This window comes from Aythya fuligula, chromosome 2, assembly GCF_009819795.1.
Source record: "Aythya fuligula isolate bAytFul2 chromosome 2, bAytFul2.pri, whole genome shotgun sequence".
In the NCBI taxonomy this organism is placed as follows: Eukaryota; Metazoa; Chordata; class Aves; order Anseriformes; family Anatidae; genus Aythya; species Aythya fuligula.
The window spans coordinates 145,061,742-145,089,464 of NC_045560.1; the positions used below are offsets into that span (position 1 = coordinate 145,061,742).

The window sequence follows — 27,723 nt, forward strand, 5'->3', positions numbered from 1 at the left end:
CTGGTGATAAGTGTCCTAGATCCATCTATATAAGATTTAAGACCCAGAAAAGTTATCTTTCACTGGTCTGAATGTCCCTGAGCAACCTGATCTAGTGGGTGGCATCCCTGCCTATGGCAGGGGTTTGGAACTAGATGGTCTTTAAGGTCCCTTCCAACCTGAGCCATTCTATGATTCTCTGATCTGTTTACAATGTGTTCCCATACTTCTTTCCTTACAGAGAGCTTTAACGAAAGAAATGAAAAACCAACTCCTCACTGTCCAGTGCAGATGAGCTGCACACACGTGCACACACACACAACCTAGCTCAGCACAGGCCAGCCTCAAAGTCTTGCAGCACAAACAAAAACAGCTGAGCTGTTTCCACAGGTAGCTCAAACTCCAGAGTAGCACAGTCACTTCTGTGTGGAGCCCAGATTAAGTTATTGGATCCAGGCTGGTTCTTCAATTTCCAAAGACAGCATGTGTCAAACAGAATTCATTACACTGGGCTCTGTACGAGCTCTGCAGGTAACTTAAGTGACTCCATAGGATACCCACTGCTTCTACACACTTGGATCCAAGTGTCTGGATCTATGAGGAGCAGAAAACACTGGCATATCCAAAGAGGCAATTCTAGAAGCAAGAAAACAGCAGAGCTAAAAGAATTAAAGCTGGATATGTTCTGGCATTCAGAAGGGACTGGCATGGAGATGAATCACTTTATAGACAGTCTCCTCTAATTTTCCACACAGACATTCCTAGCATAGAATGCTTCAACAAAACCACAGTATGGCCGCTAAAGTAAATCTTCCTTCCTAATGGCAAGAAATCTATTTACACAGTCAGGCTTTAAATCTCTCAAACAGCTAAATCATTACACTTCCACTTTTAATACTCAAATAAGCAACCTGTAAATACTAGGTCCCTATTACATGAATAAAAGGTGTTCAAAGAAGATACGGAGCTAATACATAACAGCTTATAACACAACTTTTATTAGAAAAGTTATACATAACAGCATCAACTATTTTCAAGAATATTAACCTTGAAAAGCAACAAAAACAGACTAAAAATGTGTAACAAGAAACTAATGACCTTTTCTATAATTAAACATTCAAGTTATCTACAATGTCTCTTTTTACAAAGGGGAAAATCATGGTTTTACAGGCACATCATGTTGAAAATAAAGCTGCAGTAACTTTATACAATTAACTTTTTCAAGGGTTATTAAAACATGGTCATCATGTCATCTCAGATTTTTTTTTTTAAACATTCACATAATTTTACACTTGAGTATACACTGAAATTTCAGTCCCAAAATTATATCACAAAAGTGCCAACATTAAAACCAGAACCTTCAGTGTGAATAATTTTGCCCTAAAAAAAAGTTAAGACAGGTTTCCATAATCAACATATTCACATAATTTCTGGTACTACCTGGTCTAACAGTAAAGCTTCATTCTTGATAGTTAAAATCAAATGGGACTTGTTTTTGCAAAAACTGATAAAATGTTTTCAACACAGGAGTGTGCATTATTGGAAAAATTGATACTAAAACCATAAATATATCCAAAGAGTCATTAATACGCTACACAATTAAGTGGAACTGTGCCCGTTCATACTGTATATTCAAGTTTGTTGCCCTTTCAGTACAGGTGGTATCTGAATTTAGCATCTTTACAAAGGCAATCTGTTCAACTTCTTTATTCTTATCTTCATATGCCTGCTTAATAAAAATCAGATAATTTACAATCTAGAAGTCTGTTTTAAAAAGTCTGGAGTTTATATACAGGTCTAACAAACCTAAAGCATTTTGATATCTTAAAAGGTTTAAATGAAATGAGTAGAGTTTTTATTCGATACTTATTAACAGTAATTAGCCATTATCAGTAGTGGACCGTAATGAGGTGATAAGTGAAAAGGAATGTTTCATCTAAAATGCTTAACACATGTTCTGTCCTTTCATGTATGTAATAGTATCACTCACAGGAAGTGCTTTCCACAGACACCCGTTTCCCCTTAGCATCAAGGGCTACAAAAATCTGACTGCAAAAATGCAGTGACAAAGCAAGCTGACATATCAGGCACTACCTTTCATATTGGCAGCTGTAAGAGACCCACGGTATGCACAAAGATCTAGGGAAGGGGAAAAAACACTACTATGAGAAGCAGACTGAACATTTTGGACGAGTTTGGCAAAGTTTTCAATCAGACAATAGGTTGGCCATTCAGGTTTACTTGTACAGGTTAAAAATATCACCATTGAATCAACTAGTCAAATTATAGTAAGACATTTTCATTGATACTCAACATTACATGCACCAATATTGCACACATCTGCTCTGCGCTGTTAGAACAATCTTCACCTGGGTCCTTGAGCTGTCTGGTTCCTGCAGCTGGAACTCAAGCCACCCACCCCAGCAGTTTCACTAAAATTTTAAGTGGTAGATTTAAAATACAAAAACCAAAGTAACCCAAAAAGAAAACCAAGGACTTTATACAGACAATAAAATCTAAGTTTTTCTGCAATGGTCTTGTGGGCCCTACAGATGGGGCAATACACATACACGCTAGTGAAACAAACACTAGGTCTGCTGTATCTAACCATTCAAATAATGTGAAATCTGGGACCAGGTGTTGCGATGATGTCACTGTAAGGCTCCTCCTGTGTCAGCTCTATAGCTTGCTGTTTTTTAAGTACCAGGAAACTGTAGAATTTTGCAGCTGCTTGTTTTCTATTCGTATTCCTGCACAGCTCAAGCAAACTGATAGATTCTGCTCCAGTCTTAGCAAGAGCTCTCTGAAAAACACAAACATCAATACCACAAGTTAAAAAGTTACATGCACACATGAACATCAACTGGCAAGTCTGTCACCCCCAAGACACTGTGAAAGACTGGGAAGGACTCAACACTGGATGGGGACATTATAACACGCCCATAAAAATTCTGCATGGGTCTTATCTAAATGGAACCAAGTAGGTTTCCCAGGAATGTATGAAAAAATTGATCCTGAGGTTTGTCCAAGTTAAGTTACATATTCCAGAAACTCCAAAAATAATCATTATTTATTTAAAAAATCAAGAGCTCAGGTTCTTTAACGAGGCATAATTTTCCCAAGGTGAAAGCCTGTTTATTTCTAAAAATCTTGTTTGTCTGAAACTAAGTACCCAAAAGTTGCTTATGTTTTTTCAGTCTTGGCCAGAATATTAAAAAAAAAAAAAAAAAAATCAGGAAAATACATCTGTTTGCTGGCTAGAGCAACTACTGACGTCTTCAATTTAAAACAGAACCGTCTGCTCTGGAATATCTACGAGATGAAAAGATATTAGGCTGGCCAAACCAAATTACTTTATATTAAACAGATCTTAACTTTGAATCTCATTACAGATTTAATGTTTCTGTTATCCAAGTCTGATCCTTTTTGGGCACATGGAAGAAAGAATCAAAAAGACAGACATGGCCCAAAGAGAATTCTGAAGCTCTTTTCAGAAAATCCATGATGAAACAGAAAAAGAACACATCAGGCAACATTACCAACTAAACATCTGTACAATTTAAAAATAATTTCTAAGTGACAGTCACACTGGTTTTAGCTGGGCAGAATTAATTTTCTTCTTAGCAGCTCATCTGGTGTCATGTTTTGAATTTGTGATCCAAACCCTGTTGATAACACACCAATGTTTTAGCTGTTGCTGAGCAGTGCTTGCACAGCACCAAGGCCATCTCTGTTTCTTGTGCTGTCGCACCAGTGAGTAGGCTGAGCAATGAAAAAGAAGCTGGGAAGGGACCCAGACAAAACAGCTGACCCCACTTGCTCCAAGGGATATTCCATACCATATGATGTTGTGCTCAGCAATAAAAGCTGGGGGATAATAGGAATGGGAGGGTGCATAGGACATGTCTTCAGAGTTAGTGTTACTTTCCTGGAAAACGGCTAAACATCTGCTGGCTGATGGGAAGTAGTGAATGAATTCCTTATTCTGCAGTGCCAGTGTGCACAGTTATGCTCCATTTATTACACTGTTTTTACATCAACCCACGAGTTTTCTCACTTTTAAGTTTTCAATATTGTCCCCCATCCTACTGAGAGGAAGGAGGGAGTGACTGTGTGGTGCCTACTGGGGTTAACCCACATGAACACTTTAAAACAACCTTAACACTGGCAGAACTCTTGAAGACATGCAAAAGAACGGACTGACTTCATTCACATTAGCCTTCAATTTAACATATTAGTGTTCCACAATTTTAAAGCTTTTGCTTGATCTTAGAGACATGGGATTGACCCTTCTCAAGATTTGCCAAAACAATTAAGGGGGAGAATGGGGTAGAAACCACAAACCAGACTGAAGAGACTATAGACCTCTATATGTAAGTAGAGGCAAGTTTGCACTTAAGTTTAAGGATATACTACAGGTTTTCAAATTTCTTATCAGAAAAAAAGCCCTTTAGTTTCAGCAAGCAAGAATCCGTTCTACAGAAGATTATCTGTGGAGACTAACACTGGCAGTCTGAGGCCACATGCTGAAAAGTAATGCTGTACTTCAGCCAAGGACATATTCCCACAGTTGTTGCAGATTCAGCTTATCATAGCACAGAGAAGTTTTCAAACCAGCCTATCCAGGAGCAAACATCCTGTGAAATAGTTTTATCCCCAGACCTCAGTGATGTTTTGCCTAGTCTTATAGAATGCAAAGTCAGTGGCCCGATGGTTTCATTACAAGAACACAACCAAACTCCATTATTTTAGAGTTCGCATTTCTGGGAATCTTACTTGCCCACAAAGTGTGTCTGGAAAATACTTCCTAAGTGAAAAGTTTTGCTTCAAATATTCCTTGGAAAAGAGTGGCAATTATATTATGATTTATTCAATTAAACTATTTTTTCCTTCCCTAAGAAAACACTTATTTTAAGTCTAACATCTCCTGACAATAAAGCTCTTTTAACTCTGGTTGAAAGCATCAGTGTGCACACTCAAAAGCTACCTTAACAGAAAGTAAATTATGTGTACCTGAAGCCCATGAAGCATTTGTTGAGTCCTCTTATTCCATCTCCGTTCTTCTTGATCCTGATCACCCCCTGTGCCATCTTCTTCCTGCAAGCAGCCAAAACTCACATTTACAAAAACACCAGAAGATCTCATCCACTGAGTTACAAAAGAGATATCTAGATATTTCTAAATATCACTTCAGTTTTTTCATCATGACAGACATGATTTAGCCAGGTTTAGACAACCTGATTCACAGGATACAGCTAGGAGAGGTAGGAAATGGGGTGCAGAGGAAGACACACACAAGCTAATGGATCTTAGTAAAGGTTGCATGCCACTATGGTTATACCTCAGACTGTTATGCTGTCAAGTAGTAAAACAAAGTTGTTCAGTCACGATGGCTGAAAATATCAGTCTACTCTAGGACTGTTAGCATTGAGCATAATATCAATGCTTTTATTTTGTAAACAATAAACACAGCTCTCATTTCACCGTGTAAATCACTTCTTAAAAAGCTAATTTACTATTGTGTATTTTCGGTGTAAATAAAAATGTAAATAAAGTTTGTTTTGATATCCACAAAATACTAAATATTGTGGCTAAGTGGCTAAGAAACAACTTAATTAGATATTGGAAAAAAATAAATTGTAAAGGTGGAATGAACTAGTTAAGTAAGATGAAAACACAGGAGTTCAAAACTTCTTGTGTAAGGCATCAAAACTATAAAGGGTAGTTTAATCAAACTATACCTGAGAAATGAAGCACCCTCTAGTTTTAAGGTGAACGCATATGTGACTTGTGAAGTGGTGATGCAGCAACTTTAAAAATCTCTATTTCCAAAGTTTATCACTTCCCAAGTAAGGAGTAAAGATTTAGTTCTTATGAATCTACTAAATTCAAAGTCAAAACAGTGCCAGAGAACACACAAACCCTTTCTGCATAGCTTGCTTTTAAAGAGCTCAGATCTTACCTCCTCTTCTTCTTCCTCCTCCTTCTCCTTTTCCTTCTCCTTCTCTTTTTCTGGCAGAAGTTCCAGCTCTGGTATTAGCTGGCAGATGTTTTGGGGCTCCTCTGGAGGCATTTCTACAGGTGGTATTTCCAACTGTTGTGATGGTGGATGCTTTAAGAATACACAGTACAGGTGAGCACAGACCATCAGCTTATTGATGCTTTTACCATAGAATACTGATGCTACTTTTTTGTTTTGCTCCCCCCGTACCTGTAATCCTCTAGGTTCTACTCAAACCAAAATTATAGTATTACTACTTTACGAGGGAAAAGACTTTCCAGCAACACCTTTTAGTTAATCACCCAAGCTACCAATCTTATTTCTTGGATCGGCACGTGCAGCTTTAAAACCCCACATAACCAGATGCAGTGCTACGTGAACACACTTACTGGAACATGACATATTCAGAGTGTCAAAATACCTTCCTTTGCAATATAAGCAGGAAGGATATATATATTAGTAGGCACTTTGAGAAGTTTCTGAATATATTGAGTGATTCTGATGCTAGATTTTCATTCTTAAAAGATATTTTTATCAACAGGAAAATCCAGAAAAATGGTTTTAAAAGGTTTATATAGTCCTTTCTAATGAAAAATATACAGTATTCTCCCTTCCCTCCACCCCCCCCCCCCCAACTATACACAGTTAAATGTTTGCCTGTAAAGTTATTTCTGCACCAGAAACTGGGGTATATGCATACCCCAAATTAGGTCAAAATAACTTTAATTTGAGCATCATACTGCAGGTATTTTTACAGCTCCATCTGGCTGGCACAATCCAAGATTTTCCAACACACATTGTTTACGTCAGCACAAAGTACAAGCAACTGGTGCAAATTTCATCCAGCGTCTCTCCCTTTTTGTAAGGCAATTCAGCATTTAGTAGTTTCATTCAACAGGAACCCATTACTCATGAAACACCACATTGGATAAAAAAATTGTACAAATATGAGAAAGACTGCACAATCCAGGACTGTTCTTTCTCACCAGATTAGTATTCAGAAAGAATACACCTTCATTTACCATTGTTCCTCTCCCCCTTGACAAATATGGTTTCATTTCACACTGTATCACATCTTTTACAGAAGGGGAAGATATGAAATAGTTTCCGCGTCCACCAATAACCCATCAAAAAAAGCCTTTCAGAGTTTTTGTTTGAACCCTTAAACCCTTCTTTTCTGAAGGGCAGTCCCAGTGGTCCACTTACACAGCTTGCACTATCCTTTCTGATAGTGAAAGCTGTTCATATACACTTGCCACAACAAGAGATCTTTATATAATTTTCTCCTTGATGACTTCTTTTGGATGGAACAATGACACATCCCTATCCTACTTGACTTCAGGGAAACGCTTAATCATTTAAGAAAAACACCATACAGACTACCCACATAAAAAGAATCTGCTATTCCAGCTTATCTCAGCACGACAAAGACTACCTCAAATATACATCACTTCCTGCTCAAAGACACCTCCCACTTCTAGAGTATATAAGAAAAATCTTACTCACAGGTATCACTGGTTCTGGTTCCACTTGCTGCAGTTTGCGTTTAACACCAGTCTGAGGTGGTGGTGGTGGCATGACAGATTCATCTAGGTTGGTTCTGCTGCCTTCCATCATTGATTCTTGCAAACGACTTGGTTCTTCCAGAATAGGTTCATCTATATTCCATAATAAAACCAGTTTTAGATATGTCAGCAAAGTTTGAAATTACATTTCAAAGTCCAATCTGTTATTTAGAATGAAGCACTCTAACAGTTTGCATAGTTTCTGCAGTGACTTACGGTGCAGATGTGCATACAAACCAATACAATACCTATTTAATCCACTGGATCAAAACAAATTTCTGGTCTTCTGTTTCTAGACAAAAAGCTATTTTAAGTCAGGGACCGTATAGAAAGCTAAGCAAACAAAGTCCTTTGCTTCATTATCTTTGGTGACTTAATATAAAGCACAGAGGAAAACAAAAGCTCTGAGGGAAAGCAGAGCATCCTGGACAAGAAACAAACCAATGACTTCTCGCTGCTGTTGTTGCTGCTGCTGTTGCTGCTCCTCTCTGGGAACCTCTGGGTTTTCAAAGTCTTTAAGGAACTCATCAAGGTTGTCAGCTTCGCCACCTTTCCTCCTCTTTCTTAAGTCTTCTGGTACCAGGGGTGTCAGACAGCGAGTAAAGAGCTATAATGGAAAAGGTTATATTATTCACTATTGTAGCTCAGTGTCCTCGTAATACAGATCAAATAATCATAGGTCATCTTCCCTTCCCATTTTTAAGCTCCTCTCCAAGAGCAACATTAAAAAAAAAGATCAAATGTTCATTCATTTCCATAACTGATAAATATTTAATTAAAATGATTAAAAACAACACTAAACACCAGTACTTATGAATACTCCTATCACTATATTGCTATTCAAATAGTGATGTTTACTATCTGAGGCACAAATCTGAACGAAGCCCATTTAGAAATAAACCTGTACAAAGACATTACCTTCAGTAGCCTGTTATTCCACAAAGGCTGTGCAGGCAGAGAGAAAAGCTTTTCAACTCCTCCAGTTTCTTTCCACATCATCAGTTTCTTTGTAGGAGGTGCCAAGTCCAAAGTAGTAACAATATCGGAGTAGTCACTTAATTGCGCTCGAATGGTCTTGCTGTCCAGTTCTTTCACACTGTCCACAATCAGCTTTCTCTTCCTCTTTGCTTTGGTTTCCTTGACTGTTGAGATTTTTAGAAATTAATGAAGGTTAGCTCAACCAGATATCACACTGTAGTAGGAATCTTATGGGGTCTCTATAGGTCTTCCTTGCCCATGCACAAATCAGCCTCCAGAATAAGGCCATGTTAACAATGGAAGGAATGAAAGCCTTCAAGCACTATCAAAGGCCAAACACTATGAATGCTGTCCCACAGCCTACAAATTCTTCTGTGTACACTCACAGTCCAACTGAATCTCCCTAAGCATCATCAATATCCTCAGCTGTGTATGCCTCCCTCCCTCATGGCTTGCTCATTAGGCTGATGTTCTTCATGAGCAAACCTGAGATGTAAGGTCCCTCTGGCCAAAAAGTCAAAGTACCACATCAATTTTTTTTCCCTTAAGCCCTATCTTAACCTCAGTAATGTTAACATGGGTTGTTATCTTACCTGTGCCTCTCATCCTGCTCTAGAATGACTTTACTGTAAACTGTTAACAGCCTGGCCCTCTGCAGCAGACCCTGAAGCTCTGGCAAACGCTGTCTTTGCTGGTCCCACCTGATCAGCTAGGACCTCTGTTGCTAGCTTGCCACCAGAGGGCAGTGTTAGGGCTTTCTAACTGGCCAAGCAGTAAATCAGAGCCTGGAGTTGAGTCTGAAAATACAGGACAAACTACATTTTTTTCTAGATCTTTTTCTTTTTAAATAAAGCAGGGAACTGTTTCTATTGAGCCAAATACAGTACAAGTTAGAATACAGTGCCTTGCATTAGTGAAATTCCTCATCTTTATTTACAACTTCAATACAAAGACTTACCTGCTGGATTCAGCACTTCACAGAAGTCATGAATTACTAAGAAGTAACACTCATTCTACAGGCAACATTCACAGTATGAACAGGCACACTTGGCCACCAAAAACACTACACTGAGATCGCTGCTGCACTACAGGCACTGCATTAGAATTGAAGACATGAGGAGGTCTACTCCAATTCATTGTATTTTAACACACACTTTGCTTAAAAGCTACAGAACCATGCTGCTATTCATTTTAGCTGCAAAACCTACAAACCAGTACTGCCCAAGACTATAGAAGCTAGTTACCCTTTTGGAAAGCACTGGAAGGCCACATTAGAATAAAAGGAATTCAGCAGCCAAGTCCTTGGTTTTTCTCTCAGCTGAAGCAGTCAGTAGAAGCACTAGACATTCATCTCCATCCATCAATCTAAGGTAGCCTCTTTTGACCCAAGTAAAATATTCCCAGTTTACTCACCAGTAATGTCAATAGGCTCCAGAGCAAAAGCTTCCTCTTCATTGGGAACGAGCGTTGTCTGATCAGTCATAGTTGGTAATGGCTCTACTGGGTCTACTGAATCTGGGCTATCTGGTCCACCCACTGCCAATAAGAACAAGTATCATGCACTGTACATCGGAACGAACAAACTCTGCTACCATTCCCATCCCCTCCTCCACACCTTAAAGTAGACAACCACATTTCATACTTTTCAGTTCAATGTGCTCCAAAGTAATTAGATTCTTAAACAAATTAATTAATAACAAGTAATTCTAGACCTAGTCCTAGATCACACTCACTTGAGACATTGTCATCATCATCCATATCATCATGGGGAGGTTGCTCTGGCATCATTACTCCACTTTCTGAGAGTGCAGGTGGATCATCAAAAATGCCACCATCATTATTACTGAGAAGTTTATCATCTGAAAAGATAATATGAAAACATTAATTTTGCATCTACAAATTCATGAAATCTGTACAAGCAAGTTTATGAAGTACAGAAATTTATGACAAGATAGATAAAGACTGTGCAAAAGTTAGTGAAGCCTATACTTTCAATGCTGACATGAAAGCCATCAGGCAAATTTTTCCAAGATGCATTTCAGCTCAAGTTTTGAGCATACACATAACCTTTATTACAATAACATTTGCCACATGTTTGCATCTTGCTAGGTTTCTTAGTACTTCAAAAAGAAACATTCAATAAAAGTCGCAATGTATTAATGAAACCCCACGAGGGGTCAAACAAGCAGCAGAATTGCACATTGATTTTTCTCTAAAGAACGTTATGTACACAAAGGAAAAGCTCCGGATGATTTAGTTTTACTTCATTTAAAAATAAGCAGCACTTAATATGGTACACATCAATGCTGCTGTAGCACTCAAAAAAACAGAATTCCACTCCTGAATGCACAACCTAGAGAGGTGTCTCAGCTACAAAGGAAACAGCCCCTTCCCATCTCCTCCCCAAGAACTAATTATTAAGGCATAACGTAGGAGAGGAAAAAAGTTAATTTCTCAAACATACCCAATATTCCACCATCATTTCCTTCTCCAAAATTATCATCTTTGTATTGGTCTTCATATTCCAGGTGATTAGCTTTCTCATTAAGGTGACTGGTGCTCTGTTCAGGTTCCAGCAGGAGATTGGAAGCACTGGTGCTCACTAGCATGTCATCCTCAAATGCACTACCTTCTCTCATCATCTCACGATCATCCATCCCAAAGTCACCTGGAAGAATATGATTTCATCTCTATAAATGCAAATGAACCAGTATGTGAGAGACCTAGCTCATCAATCAAGAAAGACCCGATTGCAAGACCAAACTTCTTTATTGTTTTAATCTTGCAATTTTTCATGAATTACAAATACCTCTATTGAAACAAATCTTTTCATAGTTATTGATTGCAGAGTTAATGACAAAACAGAAGAAATAATGCCCAGCAATACTACAGCAAATATACTGTCCAATTACAAAAAATAACTCTCTCTGCTCCTTAAATCATTTTTATTATAACCTACTTGAAACTGATTTTAGCAAGATCCTGTAACCACAGACTACTCTAAAAAAGTTACATTTTATGCCTCAAGGTTGGGCTGCATGTGCAGAGACTGGACCAATAACAAAATCAACAACCTAATCAATACCTAGATTACATTTCCAGTAAGATTTCTAAATTATAGATATTATACTTTGGAAATTATTTATCTTTGGATATTCAAACAACTGCTTTCAGGCTTTGATTCAGATCTTAGAACACTGTCCTTGAACAGATACTGGAAGCAGCAGTAAACCAATCATCACTAACTGCTCCAACTTTAGAAATCTCGTAACAGTACTGAAAATATGCCTAAAACTGAAGTGGCAGCTGATTATTCATACCATATTTTAAGAAGTAATATTGATACCGTATTTCACTAATTCACCTGACTGAATGTTCTTCGGCTTTATATGGGCAGCTAGAAGCTTGCTGAATACTAGAAGACAGACTTCCTGGAAAAACTCAACAATATAAGAATTAAATATATGGAAACACACCACATTTGACTGAATTTGTTTTTAGTACTTAATAATGGGAATTCCATTCCAGAAGCACAAGATTATAGCTTCACAGTTATCAAAATTAACTTAGTAACAACATAACACAAGATTTTACCGAAGTCATTATCCTGGAGGATACTGATGTTGCCTACTTCTTCTCTCATGGTAATTTCTTCCACTCTACTCTGGTTCAAACTGAACTGCTGGGCCACATCAATATCACTTAAACAAACAGAAGGCAATTATTAAAATCTCCATAAGAAGAAGTAACAGATAAAGCCTTAGATAAATGTGACATTAATTCCTAAATAGTACACTATATATATAGTAAGTTAATGAAAAAGTTGACGGTGAACACTGAATAGTAAGCAGTACTTGTAACAGTAAGACTATTAAAGGTTAAAATCTAAAATTCAAATTGCGTTAGCTTCTAGAAAACATATCAATAACCTCTCTTACTCCTTGTTATGCTGGGTCACTAACTTAAAGGCCAATTTGGTAAGAACAGCCTCTCCCCTCTTTCAACTCCAAAAGCTATTAATACAATTTATCTAAAAGCATAACTAGTACCAAGTTAATTTCTTAGCAGTGTGTTAAAGTACATTTCTTAGAAAAGCATTTTTTTTTTTTTGCAGTTAAAAATTAGTACATAATCCAAACAAGTATAAACTAAACGGAGCACTGATTAAAGCAAACTGGATCCCACAGATTTCCTTATGAATAATCCCCAAAATGGTAACATCAACTTCTTACAAGTTAAGAACCATTAAAGCTGCATATCATCAGCATGTTTACAGGCAACTCAGCGTTAGGAAGTTTTAAGAAAATGCCACTACATGAGCTTGACTAGGACATTTCCGTAAAACTAATCTTGTCTAATTTGAGGAAGTAAATGTAATGTCAGTTAAAGAAGAAAAACACAAAATAAAGAAACCAGAGTTTTTCCAAAAGTTATGATAATAACAGTTTTAACTTTGGTTAACATCACAGGCTACTATGAACTTAAAATCCCTACAAAGATGACTGCATACTTGCTTGGTGTATTTAAAAGCCTCAGAAGTTATCTGCTGCCCTTTTCTCTTTATGTAACGTGGCAATGACGCTGCTGTTTAAAACCAGATCCTTGTCACATAAAACCAAACAGCATTTGCATAAAAAAAGAAAAAAAATCATCAACTTACTCCAGGTCAGGAAGTGGTTGATCAAAATCATGAAATTCCTCAGGTAAGGTAATAGCATTGTAAGCAGCCTCTCTGTTTTCCTCAGGCAAATCGACAACCCCTGCAGAGAAGAACACTCAGACATGAGTTCCCATTCCTAAAGGATAGCATTTTTCCCTGTGCTTCCACTGAAGCTGTACCTTCAGCATTACTCTATCTGCATAAACTTGTTGTCTTTAAATTGTTGTGTTGACCTGATGCTAGATATCTATGAAGAAACCTTAGATAATGTCAGTATCGGGAATTCAGCCTAAAATCGAAATACCTACCTCTTAAGCCACTGTACAGCATCGTATAACCCTGCAAGAACAACAAGCCTTCACTCACTAAATAATGTTTGTGTGGCACAATGCTGAGCCATGTGGCTACTACAGGCATTTTATGTCATCACATCACTGTACAGGCATCCAGCAGTGCAGGTACCTGCTAGGAAATAATTTTATCAAGATGCTCCAGATGAGCTAGTTAGTCCTATATTTTGGTTTGGGTACAGCACCAGCAACACAATCACTACACAGCTTCTGCTCATTTAGCCAGCTCAACCAAGCCCTCAAGTCCCAGCACAGTACTGACTGTACTTGGGCCACACATCCAAATCTTCCACTTCAGCATTTAAAATACCTCGATTATCTAAACCACATATATATACATATATATTTAAATCCTCCTGAAACACTTAATCTGTTATTCAATGGGCATCCTCAGAGTATGACTATCAGATTAGCTATCACACAAAAACAGTGCCAGGTACCTGTTTTATTCAAAAGCTTAAAGGTCAGGACACTCGAAAGTACACAGGAAATGCAAGTTCAGTTCCTGCTGTAACTTGCAGGAGATCTGAGCTTTATGTTCTGCCTCCTGACCCACACAACACAGGCCGTTCTGAGGTACTGATACTTCAGAAGCACTGCCTGCTGTGCTTTCCTCTGCAATGGATAATCAAAGAACCACTGCCCAGAGAGACCACGAACAAGCACAAGTCTGCATTTTACTCATGTTGGTCCTTGGCTAGGAATGAAGAAGCTTAGTCCTCCTTTCAAAGCTATCCAGTCTTTTTACCTGCTAGCTGCTTAAAACAAAATATGTAAACGATCCTCAGAGCAGACATAAACAAGACAGTGCCCAAGCCACAAATGTAGTATCTGTTCTCAGTTTACAAGTGCCTCAACTTGCTTCAGGCCAGCATGCTGCTTTTTCTAAGTCTCATTTTAAGGTCCTTCACCTTCTGCAAGCACTCTGGTGGGAGCAGGAAAACTGGGAAAAAAATTACCTTGTGAAAGTATATGAATTTTTGACATCACCAAAAATTGGCAGCTTTCAGAAATCTACTGCTGAAAACTAAACAGTTTAAAAAGCTGAAAACTAGGAAGTTTAAAACCTTGATCACAATGTGAAGATCAAGAAACAAAAATAGGAACGTTATACCCAGATTGGGAAACGAAGATAAAAACATTATATGCATTAATTATTCTCAAATTTATTGGTGCATTGGCTTTAAAAAGCTGCCTTTTATAAGAGGCTTCCTGAAGTTCAGCTCTACAATCTATTACACTCACACAAAACTAAAGAGGTGATTAAGCAGCTGTGAGTATCCTGCAGTGTCAAAGCAACAGCTACGATCCATCTGCAGAAAATGTTTCCCAGGATAAGGATCTATCAACTAAAAACTATCAACTGTGTGTATAACCCAAGAAATTCCTTGTTGGACAGACTGTCATTTTCAGTATTAATACAGCTCCCCTCCATCTTTATTGTAAGAACTTAACAATAGGGGGAAAAGCTATGTATTGCACCTACAAAAGTGAAAATACCTTTGTTCCGCTGCAGTTCACACTTCTTCCAAAAACTAAAATGCTGAAGAGTCAGAAAAACATACAGCCTATTTCCATTTTCTTTTGTACCTCACAGCAAGACAATCTTTCTCCCTACGGAAAAAAAAGCTCCCTTCTATTCAATACATGCAAATACAACTGGCATTTTTCAGACTTGTGACAGAAGGTAAAAGCCATACAGTATATTCCCATTTAGCACCATATACCAACAACAGAAAGTCATATTTGAGATGATTTTACTGAATCAGCCCTAACGTGAAAAGCTTTGGTTCAGAATTTAATCAAGAGATTTTTCAGCACACAACTCAGTCACATAGCCAGCCTGAAGTTCACACTAACGAAAATAGCTTCTACTGTAATTACCCTAAATAGAAGAACTGCATAAATTTATAAAGACAAGACAGTAGAATTCTGTATCTGCTTAATACATGTTGTTATAGAACTTAAGACAGGTACCTGGACGAAAAGCCATCTTAATCTTAATGAAGGCCTCATTACAGTCTGCAAGAAGATATTTTGCTTTCCTGTGGTAGATCCTAACAACGCCTAGTAAGAGATGTCCTGAGGTTCGAAGTGCCATCTTCACCTAAAAGCACAGTGTACAACCAGTGAGTTAGATGAAGCCTTACTTTTTTCCTCCCATCAAGTTTCAGTCAGCTTCATACGAGTTTTGCAGTAACATCAAATATCCAAAACACGTATAAAAAACAGTAGAAAACTCTAAACAAAGAAAGAATGCAAACTCTGCAGTTTTAGATGATACTTTATGGATAACTTGCGGAGGAGATGGAAAAACATTAGTAAATTAATAGGAATTTCACTCAAGGAATTTTATAAACACTGCTATGTCTACTAGGAAAAAAAAAAAGATGACAAGACAAAATTCATTTTACCACATCCTTTCCTGACACCTTTGTTATTTTAATTGAATTAAAAAATAATAAAAAAGGACAGCCAGAAATTATGATTTGGTTAAGCAAAAAGTCTAGTTAAAACCAGTATCTTGCTACCTCTCTATCATCCATCCCTCTGTTAAGGAAAGCATAAAAGAACAGCAGAAGATACAGGGTATTCATAAACAGGCACTGTCACATTAAAATAAGCTTCCATTCCCCTCCTCTTTAGCCTCACTGCTTTGCTATGTAATTGAGTACTTCACTAACTGTGGGAACAGAAAACCAATAAAAACAATTTCCAGGGAAGGACTCAAATATTTTATTCCAAAAGAGCATGAGACTTATGTTGAAGAATATATGGAATAATTAGCTCCTACAAAGATTAAACCATACAGGGTCTAACCTTAAGCTTTGAGAATTCAAAATGACGCATGATGTGTCGTATTTCAGGTAACTGACAAACATCTTACAGAGAATTAAATACATGAAAGAGTGCCTAGCAGTTCCTCCTTTCTCTACAAGTACCCTGCAGCTCATTAGTGAGTCCATGAACATTATCTTCTCTCTAAATCCTTCCAGAGGTGACACTGAAGGAAATCACCCAGTTCTGGAACAGTAAGCATATCTATGATTGTATTATACATACTTTGCTTACAAACAGCAGTTCTTCCAAAATCCATAGCAACACTATTGAAACGCTGTATTGGTTTCAACCAAATAAAAGATAAAAATAAGTCATTTCTTTTTAACATAGTGGCTTTTCTTATACGATATTCAAACATCTGCTAAATGACAAAGTTTACAATGAAATCAGTCCACTAGCTCTTGAATAAGAAGCTTCAGTTTTATAAGTGGTGGTCATAATGTGTGTTTTTTTTCCTCCACTAAGTTCCTCAAATTTTCCCCTTGTTTCACAATAACCATGTACAAGTTTTATATTCTTTCAGTTTTGTCCCTGTTTGCTTTCTATAAAACCAAGCAAGAAACTAAAAGCTTCAAAAGCAAGGCTTTTACACTACAACATGGTATTTCTATTGCATGGAAAACTATATTCACACCATCAGTAACATTACAAGCTACTGTGATTCTTTGGTTCTTTTTGCTGTGGCTAAGAAGAAACCCGCTTTTACCTAAGTCACAAACATAAACAATTTTAAGTATTATTTCTACAGCTTCCAGTAACAACATCACCTCTGAAAGCCCATCATCGTAACGACTTTAGAAGTTACTTTGTAGGAAAGCCCAGGCTTTTTCTCTTCCAAACATTTGCTTCTAAATGATGCGTGATACATCAAGATACAAGTCCTCTATTTAAATAAAGCAAACCATTTTTTTTTTATTATAAATTGCGTGATACTGTTATTAGAAAATTGACAGCAAAATACTTTCTTGAATCAAACAGCCTGAACAGACCTTTTCACCCTTTAAAACATCAGCACCAAGCAACCCAAGTAGTAACTACTGAGGCATACACAATTTCTTTTCAGTACAAGATAACATTACATCAGTGTAAAACAGATACCTTTGGTGAAATGATACTCTCCACGCTGCTCTCCAGGTTACATTCAAAAACGTGGGCTTTGGTTAGCTTTTTATCCCAGTGGGCGGCCAGCCATATTTTGGCCAGTGGCCCACGCTTGCTGAGGACGAAGTGGGCATAGAACATGGTCCCAGATGTCTATAACAAAGTGCAAACCTGTAAACAGAAAGGCAAACATACATATATATTTAGAGAATTATTGATGGGTAACATCCTTGTAAACACACTCCTTATATCTGCTTCTCAATCATTTAGATCAAACTATTGGTATAAGATATTTAAAGAAGCCAACACTTAGAGGTGGTGGGCACGTTATATATACATTTATTACGAAATATGAAGCAGGAAGATCAGTGACCAACCAATGCTCCTTTTACAGATTAAAACCATTTACATAACTTTAAATTGTTTACCATCCCACGAGGCAAAAACCCTTTAAGTATATTAAGCAAAGTTGATGATACTAAGCTGTCATAATGTAAACATACACACCTCTCTTTTCCCTCCCACAGTGGTCTTCTACCACTTCCATTTCTGTCTGCTCTAGCTTTTCCAGTAGCTACTACTATGCTATACCATTAAATATTCAGCACGGTTTCAGTAAACCATTAAGCATTTTAAAATACATAGCTGTAAACTTTTTGGACGGCTCCATGTTTTATTAAAGAGAAAGTACAACTCTCCTCACTTCCAAGCAGACTGCTCTGTTTCAGAATCCTCTTTGTAACACTCCATATATTTTATCCAAGCGTTGATTAAACTTACGAGAAAACTGACTGCATTGTCCCAAACTTCCTGAAGATTTCACTTCCTTCTTCCTCCTCCACTACCAAGCCAAACTTCCTTTGGCTAGTAGCTACCTGACTACCCTCTTACTGCTGGTAATGATGCCAACACAGAAAGCCCCAGGGAAGCAGGACACCACACTGTCTTACAATCTAAAAAAGCCAATGCCATGCACGAGGTAAGCACGCGATTCAGTTCAACTACAAGTTGGAGATGTGTAATTTAAAGAGGTAGAAGATTGCCCACGTGCAGCTTTTTCTCCAGTAACATCCATAACCAGGGAAAAAGAAATGAGACAGAACAGGAGAGATGCAACAAGTGCATTGCAGTTTTTGCCTCCTCCTCTGTGCCCACAGAAACACTGCCAGAAGCACACCGCTGCAATGAGCAGGGCAATTTAATCTAGGCAGAACCAAGGCGGGGAGCATTAATTCCTAACCTAAAAAAACATGTTTCCCAAGTGCATGCCAACACAATTTGCAAGCAAATAGGGATCACAGGGAAACACAAAGCCTTGGTAAACATGATAGCCAGAGAAAGATTCTCATGAAGCCAGTTTCTAAACCATTACAATTAACTTGCAATGGTAAATAGGTTTCAAGGCCACGAGTGGCAGATATTTATAGGGTAAGCTTCACAAAAAGTACATCGTTGGCTCAATGGAAGTGAAGCCAATGTCTACATACATGGATAACAAATGAAAAATCCCCAGAAGTAAATGCCAACAATTTGTTGTTGTTAAGTAATAAATGGATATTGATGGATAACAAAGCAAAGGGAAAAATAACCTTTGTAGTGTTACCATGCTCCATACTTGCACCCACTCACATGTACTGTTCAACACACAAGATCAAAGCTTTGAAATTTCTGCTGCATTAAATACAGAATCTGTTCTGTTGTCCAAACAGTTCTTAAACCCGTTGGTCTAACAACAGGCTGGCCACTGATTCTGGCCATAACCCAGAATGGACACACTACACAAGATTTAAAGAAAACAAAGGCCATGTAAACAAAGGCCATGTTCAGTTTGAACTAATACAGTAGGTATCAAGCATTAACACTACTGTTAGGACTTCAGTAGACAGGTGTAAGTCATAACAGAACTGCAAATTAAAAATTAAAATAACATTTTTATGGTGCTGAAAACGTGTAGAGCTAAGAGCAGCACTGCACAATGCTGGAAATGAGCAAGCTTTCCTAGGAAGCAAAAGAAAAAAAAAGTGAAAATCTCCTTGATGAATAAAAGTATTTTTCCCCAGAGGTTTTTAAAAAGCTTCACGCTGTCCCAAAGGCTACCAGACAATTCAGTCCTTCCCACATTTTCAAAGGCCTCACAGTATTTGTGTATACACAGACACCTAACTTTGCAGCACAGCATTTTGGTATGCGGAATTGCTAACACAACCTTCCACTGCCCTGGTGGCAGCAGGCCTGTAGGGGACCCAGAAACATGAAGAGTATGAGCAAGGGAAGACAAGCACATGATGAACAAAACCACTTGCATTACTTTGTTAAAACCTTCCAAGAGTTTCAAAAGAATGTGCTTTGATTCGTGGAGTTTGGCACGATCATTCACTAATGTTTACAATCATTAAAATACATAGCATGGGCTTCACATGATTTCAAACATATTGTTAACTGTAAGCCTGAAAATATAGTGAAGATTTCCCGTTAAATGTGGAACATACTATCCAGGCAACTCAGAAGGAATAACTAACTTTCCACTGCTTTCCAGGATTTAAAGGGATAATGCAAACATAAAACAAATGGCTGAGATATCTAAGAGGAAGCAAGTTTCCTCCCAAAATTGAGATGTCAGGATCACAAGGCCGATTATATCAGCGTTAAGGGTTTTTTTGTTTGTTTTGACTTAAAAAAAAAAAAAAAAAAAAAAAAAAGCAGACATCACTAATAACTTGTCTTCCAAAGAAGTGCCAATCCAAGCCAAAATATTCCCTGTGAAGGGAGCTCACACATGGAAATGGGTTTCAAAACATCTGTTCCATCAGCAATTAAATCAAAGAATAGAGGCTGAAAACTGTTACACCACAGAAACTGTGAATGGTCATCTGCAAGCCTAGTGAGAAGAGCACACTGCATGTGGATGGTACTTAGAAACTTTTGTAGCAAAGGAGAACCAAACATAACTGACTTCTGACAGAGGTTGTCTGTTTCTCTTCAGCCATTAATGAAATCTAGTCTGATAGTCAACACTGTGGCAAGAGATCATTTAAAGCGCTTTAATCTGAACTATTGTTAGCAGGTAATGCTTCTGTTCATCCAAGCACCAGCTTCCTATGTCACAACAGGAGTCTCTGCCACTTCCAAATTCCATCAAGAGATGTGCTGTACAGTAATACCTGGACTTTACTTGGGCCAGTGCACAAAGCAGACCCCGTTGGTTGCTCTTATTTTCTTGACATTTTCCTTCTTTCTTTTCAGATAATCCCTTTCCTTCTTCCAGGGTTTTTGCCTGATCATTTATTCATAGGGAGTACGCTGTTGCAGGGGCATAAAAGGAGAAATACATTTTCTGGCATAATTCAAGACTGGGATGAATGTTAAAGGAACTAAAGAGTGTTTTGGAGTGGCAGAGTGCTCATGCAGGCACAAGGAACATATGTCCTTGGCTGCAAAAGCAACTCCATAAGAACCCTCAAAAGCAAATGGGTAGCTGATGGTTCTTAACAGGCTTATACAGCAAAATCGAATTGCTAATTTTTGAGATTGACTGGTTGTGAACCAGGCCCTTCAAACCTGTTCGAAGAGCTTCGAAAACATGAGGCAAAAAACTGTACGTGCTCGCACAAGACCAACTGATACCAAATCCCGACCCTGCCCAATTGTGCTTTTAAGAGCTTTATTTTAATTAACTTTGAATTTGCTTCAATGTGCTGTTATTGTCCTCGTGTTCCTCTGCCTATATATGTGCCCAGGAATGGCATGGTTTTATTTTTTATCATTTTTCTTTTTGCAGAAGTATTAAAAATTACCAATTTTATAACACAAAGTAACCAAACATGTAGAGTGACACTAATACAATACTGATAGTATTTCATTTTCCTTCCTGAGGATCTGGTTACTAAGCCTCCCAAAGAAACAACAAGAAAACTGGGCAGATGCTACCCATGAAACTTTCTCTTAACCATCAATTCAAAAATATGAAGTTTTAAAATCCTTCTGCATGTTAGAAGTGTATACACTCTGAAAAGCAACCTCTCATGGCCTTAGTACTGCCTGTCAACACATTCAGAAAGCTTTATGAAACAACAGCTGACAACAACATTGCAGACAACAGATACAATATTCAGCTGTGGCAAGTTTTAATCTGACCACAGTTCATTTAAAGCAACCACCTTTTAAAAGAAATTTCAGGAGATGAGAATTCCTCCACTCTAGCCCATGAAATCCACATCTACTACCCTACTAGGCCATGTTATTGTTATATATGGAGTGGTAATTGGTGTCAAGAAGATGGTTGATATTAATAAAGAAAGGGAAGATGTGGCAGTGTGGCCATGGGGGTCGGCAAGCCCCGTGGTTGATGATAACATCAGACTCTTAACGATGAGGCCATCAGGAATGTAAAAGAGCTTACAGGGAACAAAGAAGGGTGATTCAGGAGACTCCATGCGCAACTGCTTACCAGCAAGGGGCAGTTGTGTGCACGGGTCAGCTTCTCTCAGCTTGAGCTTGTTCCGAGCTCCGGTGCACCCATTTCCAGTGACTTTCAGTACGAGCCTCTCTGAGCAGTTTGCTGAGTTTGGCCGAACCCATCTTCATGAGGCAATCAATGTGCCTGTTCCCATCCTGGTCTCCATTCTGCTAGTCTGCTCCTTTTCATTCCTTCTTTCTACTTCTTTATTGATGACATAACTTCATCGTGTTGCCTTTTTTTTTTTAATCTTGAGGGCAGGCTCCCCTCTTATACCCTTCACCCCACAGCAGTTCTTTTCAAAACAACTTGTCATTGGTCAAACAACTTTGCAAATAACAGCAACAGCAAACACCCAAAAACTTCCGTGCCTTAATGGCTGGAGAACAAGCAACCCGAGACTGCATGGAGTCTCCTGAATCACCCTTCTTTGTTCCCTCTAAGCTCTTTTACATTCCTGATGGCCTCATCGTTAAGAGTCTGATGTTATCATCAACCACGGGGCTTGCCGACCCCCATGGCCACACTGCCACATCTCCCCCTTCTTTATTAATATCAACCATCTTCTCAACACGAATTACCACTCCATATATAACACTTCGAAACAAAGACTGTCCTGGTAACCTTACAGCTTATTCTCCTTATTAACAATCAGTTAGTTTATGATCCTGAAATATGGGACCAAATTGAGGTCAAGGTGTGGGACTCTGCAACTAAAAACGACACGATTGCAGTGGGATTGCTTGGCACCTGGCAAGCAATCTTTGAGGCCTTAAAGAACCATATGGGACCACAGTCAGAAACATTTGGTTTGCCAGACAGTGAGGGAGCTGCAGGCTCCTTTACTGATCTGACTGCTACGCCATTGGCCCCTCTGCTGCTACAGCCATCGAAGGCTTTTGCTGTTACGCCCCCTGGTGACCTGGACGTGCCTTTTGACCCAGGCCTCATTGGCCTTGAAAAGGAGATGGATATGCTTTTCTTCCATTTAGTAAGAACAGATACGTAAGGCCCAAAGGCTGAGTTGCTTGACAACTTAAAGCAAGACATATTGTTCAAAAGGAATGGAAAATGGAGACTGTTAAGTCATGGAACTTAAAGGATTATTTGATACCTTTTCTGATTGTACATATGTATAGGTGTACTCGGGTTTAGTATGTAAAAGCAATGTTCTGTATATTTAGAAATTTGATGTTCGTGTGCACATGTTGGTAGAGCATAGACTCCCTGTACACTCAGCGCTGTTTACTTGCACTGAGTGTACTTGCTGTTTACTATAAATATTACTAAATTCAGATTGAGTTGAGACTTCATTTATAACATTATGCATACACACACCAGTTCACAGGTCAAGTCTTAATCTGCTGTCACCTATTCCTGTTATAAAGTTATTTCAGAACCACGCTCATCCCCTGATAAGCAGATACTTCCCATATTAAAGTTTAAAATCAGCCAGTCATTTTAATTCTTTTGTCCTTATTCTATCCTTCCACTTCAGTTTCTCCTTTTCTCTGTTGTTCCCACACACAGTTCCAGTTTTGCTAAGCTAAACAAGTCTTTGAGAAGAGTAAGCTGACCTTGTGCACCTGCAGCAGTCAGAGCTGGACCTTGGAAGTCCCACGGGACAGCACACTCCCCATGAAGCCTCACAACACTGTGACATCCATTCCTCCTCACCTTCACTAGCAAGGTGCGACTTGACTCACCCTGTGACACTTGTGTCTCCCTCACACATCACACCAGTGACCCAAAAGCCTTCTGGATGTCAAGTTATTCACCTGTTTTTATCTACCTGTTCCCAAATCAATAAAAATGTCATGAACTGTAGCACTCACTAATTCCCAGGTCCCTGACCCTGCACATGGGGTTCTTTGTTTTCACCTCATAGCCTGTCACCATGCAATTCTGTCTAAAACTTCCTCAAGTGCAGGAACACCTACCAGTGCTGTCTTACTACACTAGCAACTTTCATTAGCACACATAACACCTGATGCCACTAAAAAAAAAAAAATCGATCACAGGATCAGCCTTTACAAACTCCACTAGCAACTCCTTACAGCTCCATGCCTGTTTTCAGCATCACATTATTTCCTCTCCTTTCTTCAACCGCCTTTATAATATCCTTCTTAAGCTGAATTTTTCTATAATTTAATAGATTTCTTTGTGTCACCTTCAGCTTTAATGAACTTCAGTGACAAGTCACCTCAATTTCTTATGTCTACAAAATCAATTATTGAAAAGATAAAATTGAACTAGTCCGACTTGACTGATAAATGCATACACAGCGCTTTTTATTTGCCTGCATGTCTTTATTTCTCCCATTACCTCTTATTCTAACATCCTATGGCCGAGGTTGCACTGCCAGGTCTGTACCTGCTCAAAACACACCTCTCATTTACAGGAACTGCATTCCGTGTTCTCCAGTTACAATACACTACACTTCTACATCATCACACTGCTGGAACCAGCATCCCACTAATTCAAAGGGCAGATCTTTCAGAATACCCCTATAGTTTGAGATTATTAAACCTCATGAAAAAGGTTTCTCTCACGCTGCCACCCTCCCCCCCCAACTCTACTTCAAAACCTAAACCTCAGCAAGTATCCTGCCGTTGCAGCCAGATTCAGCACATCCATTCGTCCAGTAGAAAAAATAATCTCACTATTCTTAGGTCTTATCTCAGCCATCCCGAACTGTTTTGTGAAATTGCAGTTCCAAGTCAAAACAGAGATGCATTTGCCACAAACCATGTACTAACACACTCCTTAAGGGTACAAAAGTTAAGAGGCTAGAAATACATCTATCAGACTTCTTTTTTTTTTCTCCCCAGCAGTTATTCCTCTGTGCTGTTCACCCAAAAAGCTGAATGTGAAAATACTCTGCAACATTTTGCCTCAAAGTGGAAAAGTTAACTGAACAACTATTCTCATTTCTGTCGGAAACCCCTAGAAGTACACTACCAGCAGCCCCGATAGTAAGAAAACAATAGTTTGGGTGGTGATTTAAATTTACTGTAGGTCTCACTAACTTTCTGCTCTTCCCTTTTATTCCCCCCCCCCCCCGCCCCAACGCCTTCTCTGCAGTTTTTGATATTTTAGATCGCTGCGGCCACTGTTGCCAAGTTTCACAGAACGTCAAATATTTACAAATGAACCTTTTAAAAATAAGACTCAAGCCCAAAACTACGAAAGCTTTGATGTTTCCACACTTTTGACATAACTCGTTTTACGGAGGAATAGGTCAATGAAACAGTATACTTAATGCAAACATTCACACAATAGGGGCCTAAATGGTAACTTGTATAAATTTACAGTTTTTTTTTTTTTTTTTTTGCCGCGGATCTAAACTTAAGCGAAAGCCATTTTCATTTCAGCAGTGCCGTGCCAATGAACCACAGTGACCCCCACTTCCTTTGTTACTGATACAAACACAACACCTTGCTGTACACTTCGCAAAAGCCTTTCATTCAGAATCAGGCAGAAACCATGGGAAGACCGGGAAGGTTTACGCAAGATCGGCCAGCGATACTGAAGAAAGACCTGCGTTTTCCCGAAAAGCAAACATTTTTTAAAGGGACCTTTTGCCGGCCAACACCCCCAGCTGCCAGCTCACACGTTATTAGGCAGAACCACGAGCACACTCCACGCTCTGCCGTTGCCCAACCGAAAGCTTACATTACACCCGCAAATAAAGGGCCGGGAGACAAAACTCTGCTCCTCCCCACGTCCCCCTGAGCACGAAACAACCCCGCGGACGCCCCCTTTACAAGCCGGGGCCGCTCCGTTACCGGGACCAAACCACGGTTTCTCTCGGCGTGCCCCGGCCTGGCAGCGGGCAGCCCCCCGGTGCTGGGCGCCGGGCAGGCCGCAGAGGCGGAGCTGAAGGGCCCGACCCCTTCAGCGAAGCTGCCCAACGGCCGAGCAGCCGCCGCGGCTCCTTCAGCGGCTGCTCCTTACCCGGGTCGGGGGCAGGCTGGCGAGGCCGGGCTGCGAACCCGCTCCGCTCCCTCCTCCTCCTCCTCCTCCTCCTCCTCCTCTCGTCCCTTCCCCCGCGAGGCGCTCCCTCAGCCGACCAAGATGGCGGCCGCGGCCCTTCCTGCCGCCCAAAGCGCCCGTTCAAATCGGCAGGATGTTTACGGTTAAACTGCCCCCCGCCGCCGCCCGCCCGCCGCGCATGCGCAGCGCGCCCGCCTGCTCCCTCCGGGGAAAGGGGCGAAGTGAGGAGAGGAGCAGCGCATGCGCAGTTCGCAGGGATCTGCCTCCAGGGAGGGGCGGGAGGCGGAAGTGTGTGGGGGGGTGGTTGCCATGGCAACGGTTCGGCTGCAGAGCCTGGTGTGGACGGCCTCGCCCCGCGCTGCTGGGGTGTCGGGGGCTCGGCCTCACTGCCCTGTTGCAACCCCGCAGCCTTTACGGCCACTAAGCCGTAGAGTCATACACTCATAGAATCAATAAGCTTCGAAAAGCCTTCCAAGATCATCTGGTCCAACCATCCCCTACCACCAATGTCACCACCAAACCATGTCCCCAAGCACCACGTCCAACCTTTCCTTGAACACCCCCAGGGACGGGGACTCCACCACCTCCCTGGGCAACCCGTCCCAATGCCTGACTATAGCTATACTCCTGAACACAACATTAAATTTCTAGTTAACTTGTAAAAAATGACTCTCCTTTAAAATAAATGGCCCTTTTTACAGCCTCCTTCCTTAAGGAGGTCAATGCGCTTGAGGTGTTGTTTCTGAGCTCTGCTGTGTACTCAAGCCATCTGGAGCACCGCAGGTGTTATTTTTGTGCTTTGTTGGGTACTTCAGGAACACCTGCACACACCATCATGCATTTTTATTTGTTTGGAGTAATTTGACTTCAGCAGGACTTAAGATGGTCTTCTTGTTTTGAATTTGACCACCAGTGATATAAGAGAGAATTGTGGCTACAACTGGGCTTAAACAGGAGTAGATGACTAGTAAATACAGAGGGCAAAGCAAGGAGACTCTTTTGGGGATTTTTTGTTTTTCTTCTGGTCTTCACTCCAAGACACCACCAAATCTGAAGCTAAAAGTACATGCAATAAAACTCTAGGTCAACAAGAAACAGCTTTTAGCCCAAAGGAAACCAAAATACATTAAGGTTATTAAAATAGCCTTTAAGAAATAATTTGTTTTGTATGTGAGTTTGTAAACATGGCATCAGTTCACACACACAAAAAACTCACATATTAGAATACCTAGAAAATCTTCCTACCAAGAATTTAAAAAGTTTTACTGCTATTGTGTATTTTAGTGGATGATAACGTCAATAAATAATGTGTAAAAATATGCAGGTTCAAATGTCTTGATCCTTTTTCCTCAAACACAGTTTTGTGGATTTCAATATTCATTTAATAATACCTCATTAGAAACTTTACTCAAAACACACATTGATTCTCCGTATGTTCCACATGGAGTTTGCTAGGTATTGTAATGTTTCAAAGTTTTTTTGTTTGTTTGTTTTTCTGCAAGAAAACATCTGGTGTACCACCACTATTTATTTGCTCCTTTTACTTCTGTATGAAGACACTGAACCAGCTAGTGTCTAGGTTATAGTCCAGTGGACCACAGATTAGAAATTCATAAATCAGTGTATCATTACTGATATACTGGATTGCATCAAATCAAGCATCCACCAGAAGTGTGGACTAGAAAAGATGCTAAATTTGCTGCTATAGGAAAGCAATCACTCACTGGAAAAACAAACAAACAAACAAACAAACATACCAGCAAAACCATATTTTTTTCTTGTTCAACTGTATCGAT

The 27,723-nt window shown here is 39.4% G+C and overlaps 1 protein-coding gene across 1 annotated transcript; it reads right to left on the bottom strand.

The window, feature by feature from the left end:
* Window positions 1-1,233: 1,233 nt before the first annotated feature.
* RAD21 (RAD21 cohesin complex component) lies at window positions 1,234-26,034 on the bottom strand. The gene is made up of 14 exons (XM_032181803.1): window positions 25,889-26,034; window positions 17,473-17,646; window positions 15,511-15,640; window positions 13,184-13,283; window positions 12,118-12,224; window positions 10,988-11,191; window positions 10,257-10,382; window positions 9,937-10,059; window positions 8,464-8,687; window positions 7,987-8,152; window positions 7,487-7,638; window positions 5,942-6,091; window positions 4,993-5,076; window positions 1,234-2,782 (listed from the first exon to the last, which is right to left on the bottom strand). Exons 2-14 carry the CDS (start codon window positions 17,614-17,616, stop codon window positions 2,591-2,593), a joined length of 1,902 nt encoding a protein of 633 aa, XP_032037694.1. The 5' UTR covers window positions 17,617-17,646; window positions 25,889-26,034; the 3' UTR covers window positions 1,234-2,590.
* Window positions 26,035-27,723: the final 1,689 nt, after the last annotated feature.